Genomic DNA, 5000 nt, shown 5'->3' with positions numbered 1-5000 from the left:
TCAAAGTTTCCCACCCCTTGTCTATGAAGAAGTGTGGCCTGGCAGACAGACGGAGCAGCATGCGAGTGCAGGGAGCATGAGCAGATCTCCTCTCTCCCCTGTATGGACTAGAGTTCTCAAATTCTGCCCGAACCCCGATCCTACCCGACCCCCAAAAAATACATTTCAACTGCCCCTAGCGGCTGAACGGTAAGGCCGACGGAAGTGGCAGTGGATGCGTTGGATGCGTCTCAAAGTGAACTTTACTCGTGTATCTAGTTTGTCACCGTCCAATTTTCCTAGCCCGTGTTATTAAAAAGAAAATTGGCAAAAATGGCCAAAACTCAAACACCGGAAATCGGCGAAAGTTGCCGTTTTCATGATGTTTTAGCCATTATCTCTGGAACAGAAGGTCCAATCTGTTCAGTTCAAAGCTTGTTGGATGGGTGTCTTTGAGGACGTTAAGCACATAATGACACCTTTTCGGGTTTTTCGGGCTTAAAATTAAGGCCAGTTAGGGCCCAGTTGAGAACTCTAGTATAGATCACCTTCACAACACATACTGTAATCACCACCTGTGCCCTGTACAGACCACCTACAGAGGCCAGTCCTCTTCCAAGTGGGACCAGAGACGATGGCGCGGCGGATGCGCCAGCTAGACATATGGACGACGATACTCGTGCGCTCATCAGAGCCGTCTGAACAGCACATGGGCTTTGGAGCGCAAAGGGCATATGTGTGAAATTTTCAGAATGTTATACAGGAGAGATTAACATTTATTGTAATTACATGTTTTAAAAAACATTCCTTGAGTTGTAGCCTAATCTGTATAAAAGTATACATTGCTTAAATATGTTGTTTTTAAATCAAATAATTACAATCAATGAAAAGAAGAGAGAGAGAGAGAAAAGAAACATTTCAGGTAAGCCCTTTGCGCTCCAGGCCCTCGAGCAGTCAGTTGGGTGAAGGTGCAAAAGCTATTTCCCCTCCCTCTCTGACTAACTGGGACCGTAAAAAAGAAAATCCCCTCCCAGTTCAAAGGCATTCATGCGAATAACAACTACACGTACACAGCTAGTGTGAAATATGTTGTGCGATACACATTCTTCCACACACACACACACACACACACACACACAGAAGCACACAGAAGCACACGCTACACTCACAAACAGTTTCTTTCTCTCAGACTCTCTTATGAACATTAGTCATACGTGACCTTTGTCCCATGTTGACTATGATAGCAGTGAATGAGGAGGGTTGTTAGGACTTGTCCCACCACTGAGTCAACTATCTGACAAATACATCTCTCTGTGAATGCACTGTGTGTGTGTGTGTGTGTGTGTGTGTGTGTGTGTGTGTGTGTGTGTGTGTGTGTGTGTGTGTGTGTGTGTGTGTGTGTGTGTGTGTGTGTGCCCATTTCACCACATAACTACAGCACCATCCAACCGCTTATCCTAAAACTTGCCCAAGGACCTGAGGGTGTGTCGGTGTGCCGAATGTGGGAAGTCGGTTGAACCAGCAGGTGCACAGAAAAGGAAATCCACGTATGTATCTGTCTGCCTGCCTGCCTGCCTGCCTGCCTGCCTGCCTGCCTGCCTGCCTGCCTGCCTGCCTGCCTGTCTGTCTGTCTGTCTGTCTGTCTGTCTGTCTGCGTCACTGTGTCACTGGCATATAAATTAAAGACCCACTACCCCAAAAATCATGTTTTTTGTTTGGTTAGTGTTTGTACTCTTTTTGAAGTGTACCTGTGAGAATCATAGACTGTAAAAAGAATGGACAACATTACGCCCATTCCACAGACCGTAAATGAAGTCTATTTTTCAGCTATTTCAAATCCACCATCTTTCTATATCGCGTCACATCATGACGTCATATCCTATGCAACCGGAAATCAATGCTATTGGTTGGGTAGCTTGTCAATCAAGAGCGGGGGCGGGGAATGAATGCTATCGGTTGTGTAGCTTGTCAGTCAAATCATCCCGCCCCTCCTAGAGCATACCCTACTTACTTTATCATCAATTTTAAAATAAATGGGACCATCATTTACCAAAACGCATATCATGATGATTGAAAGAAGACTTTAAACTAGCGACTGGAAGCATATAGTATTTATGACAATGTTTATTAAGGTAAGAAAATCAAGTCTAAAGTTCTGCAAAAACCCATCCATTTGCATTGAGAGTTATTTCTTCTAACACCAGCAGGGGTAAAACAGCTAAACTACAGGCCATTCATATGAACTGTCACTTCTTATATAGACACAATTTCAAAGGCGGGTGCTGGGCCCTTGGTGAGAATCCTGGTAGTTTTTTACGCTCTGCATGTCTCTCAAAGTGTTAGTTCTACAACTGATTTAAACAACACCTCCATGGGGAGGGGGAGAGGGGGGGACACGACACATCAATCAGGGCCTTTTTCTCTCTTCTCACCTGCTTGGTTGGTGGTGACGGTGACCGAGGCGCTCTGCCCTGCCCCTGCGGCGGCACCACTGGCCTGGGAGACCCCGTTGCGTGCGTGTATGATGAAGGTGTAGTGGGTGTGGGCCCTCAGCTCGTTGACCACCACCCTGGTGGAGCGCAGCGCCTTCTGGCCGGGCGAGAACGCCACGTCCGTGCCGCACGGCACGCACAGCTGGGTGCTGGACGCCACGCCACCGGAACCAGCATCTCCTGCAAGGTGATGATTATATAGTCTTAGTTTGTTTTTTTTAATAGGAAAGTTGTCTGACAGGAAATAAATGGGGCGTGACACGCAGCAAAGGCCGTCGGGATCGGGACTCGAACCTGCGACGCACTGTCAGGCTACATTGTGGCCCAGGTGCCTGGACCACTGCGCGAGCAGTCCTGGCCGTCATAGAAGGTCTTTACTTCATTTTGACATTTTGACTTTAAAAACTAGTTTTCAACTAGTTTTTAAAGACGTTTTCATTAGTGTTAGTTCGTATCATGATATACCCCATATTTTTCAGGGTAAGATAAAAAAAAAAGTTCCAAAAAAGTGTTTAATAAAAACAAAAACAAAAAAATACAAAATCATAATAATCACAGTTAAAACTGTCACATGTTAAACAAATTAATATACAACCAAAATACCAGGATTATGTTTGGAATAAATTGACAAACCTTAAGGCCATTTTCTCTTAGATTGGAATTGGCCAGACTGATAACGTGGATTCACTCTCACGTTCATCCTCGGTATCAACTGATACCTCGGTATCAACTGATACCGAGGAGAGTAGTGAGAGGATGAACGTGGGAGTAAATCAATGCCAGGCACATTTCCTCTATGATTGTATGTAGTTTCATTTCGTTTTTGTAGTAGTAAAAGTAGTAAAAGTGAGAGGAAACGCTAGGAATCGCTGGCAAGGTCGACTATTAGACAATGTTTTATTCTGGCAGTGAATGAGCCAATAATAACCTTGGCCCTCCGGCCTAGCCTGGTAAACCCTCCCTCCGGAAATTTCATTTGTAATTTATTTCAGGAAGGAGTCTGGCCTGAAGGCTTGTCTGGGCGTTTCTAGCCCGTTCACCAAATGGACGAGCCTATCAGTGTCGTCGCTCATCGTTCTGTGATTGACAGCGAAAGTTGGCCAATCAGGTGGCGAGTTCGAGTGAGCCCGAATGGAACCGAGTGCAGGCTGAGTGCAGCCGACCAAAAACGATCGCCAGCCATCTTTTTTGACCGCAGTGTTTTCGACTCTCTTTTAAACTTCAAAACGCCCTCAAACTTCTATTTTGAGGCACAGAATTTAATTTTAAGATATCGTTTGGATAGAATTTAGTTGTTTAACTTCATATATGTGGTCAATTAATCATGACAGAGCCTATTTTTTTTTTAATTCAGAGAACCGGCAGGGGCGGGCAGTGCCACCTATGTATCCGAATAAGGCAACCTATTTTGGGCATGGCCGTCTCAGATCTATTGCGTCACATTAGTCTGGAGGTGGTAAAAATGCACTGGCTGAAGGGGAACACTGCTGATTCGCTGAAGGGGTTGTCAGTCAGCGGTATTACTCCCGCCCAACTCCAGCCCACAGCCAAATTGCCGAATGCAGACTCACCCCTGAAATAAATTACAAATGAGATTTCCGGAGGGAGGGTTTACCAGGCTACCTCCGGCCCGCTCTTGCATTGACCTCACCTCTTCCGGACGGGACCCCTTCGGACCCCACCACCAGCCCCTGGTCCGACTGCATCCCCGGGTCTCCTCCTCCTACTCCCGTGCGTCGGGAAGCTGCCGAGGGCAGGGTGCGGTTCCCGGGGGGCTTGGGGGGCCGGCCCTCCTCCACGGCGGAGGAGGAGGACACCCCCCCGTCTCCTCCTCCTCGTCCCCCCGCAGCAGCACCCTGGCAGATCAGGCAGTCCAGGTCGTAGGTGACGTCGCTGCGTCCCCCCATCCTGCGGGGGGGGCTCCACTCCAGGACCACCGAGGTCTCGTTGACCACGGAGATGAGCTGCTGGGGGGCCGAGGGGGGCTCTGGAATTAAATGATTTAGAACCCATTAAGACCTGGAACACATCTGTGTCACTTTTTGATTTGAGCAAAAAAAAAGCATTATTTTACACTTTGGGCTATTCAAAAATAGCAGATCTACAAGCTCATAGCGCGGCACCAGTGTGCCGCGCTATGAGCTTGTAGATCTGCTATTTTTGAATTTATATATATATATATATGTTGATATGTTGATGTATAAACAAGCAAACAAAAACAAGACGACAAGAAAACTTGATCTCTCTATTATTTGCGTAATGGAACAAAATAATGGATGGAATAATCATCACCAGGATAAAAAATCAACAGTAAATAACTAACTAAATAAAAGAGGTTCCCAGAGTGGAGCCAGATGTTTGACATCATGGTGATGAGCAGGGAAACAGGCAGATGGCAGCGGAGTTGGGGATATGTGTCCCTCTGTGCGTGTGTGTGTGTGTGTGTGTGTGTGTGTGTGTGTGTGTGTGTGTGTGTGTGTGTGTGTGTGTGGGGGGGGGGGGGGGGCGGATGTGTCCCTCTGCGGTGAG

At 46.9% G+C, this 5000-nt stretch overlaps 1 protein-coding gene across 1 annotated transcript in view; it reads right to left on the bottom strand.

Moving 5' to 3' along the window:
- The window catches only part of LOC311045354 (ephrin type-A receptor 4-A-like), an 83272-nt gene that overhangs the window by 38919 nt on the left and 39353 nt on the right, over positions 1 to 5000 (bottom strand). The window contains exons 7-8 of the mRNA XM_084057200.1: positions 4123 to 4458; positions 2412 to 2651 (exon numbers count right to left, since the gene is read on the bottom strand). Coding sequence (XP_083913326.1) covers positions 2412 to 2651; positions 4123 to 4458 — 576 coding nt within the window. The remainder of the gene's footprint in view (positions 1 to 2411; positions 2652 to 4122; positions 4459 to 5000) is intronic.

Source organism: Gymnoscopelus microlampas (assembly GCF_963454915.1).
Source record: "Gymnoscopelus microlampas genome assembly, chromosome: 5".
Classification (NCBI taxonomy): Eukaryota; Metazoa; Chordata; class Actinopteri; order Myctophiformes; family Myctophidae; genus Gymnoscopelus; species Gymnoscopelus microlampas.
This window is presented reverse-complemented; position numbering and strand designations above follow the sequence as displayed.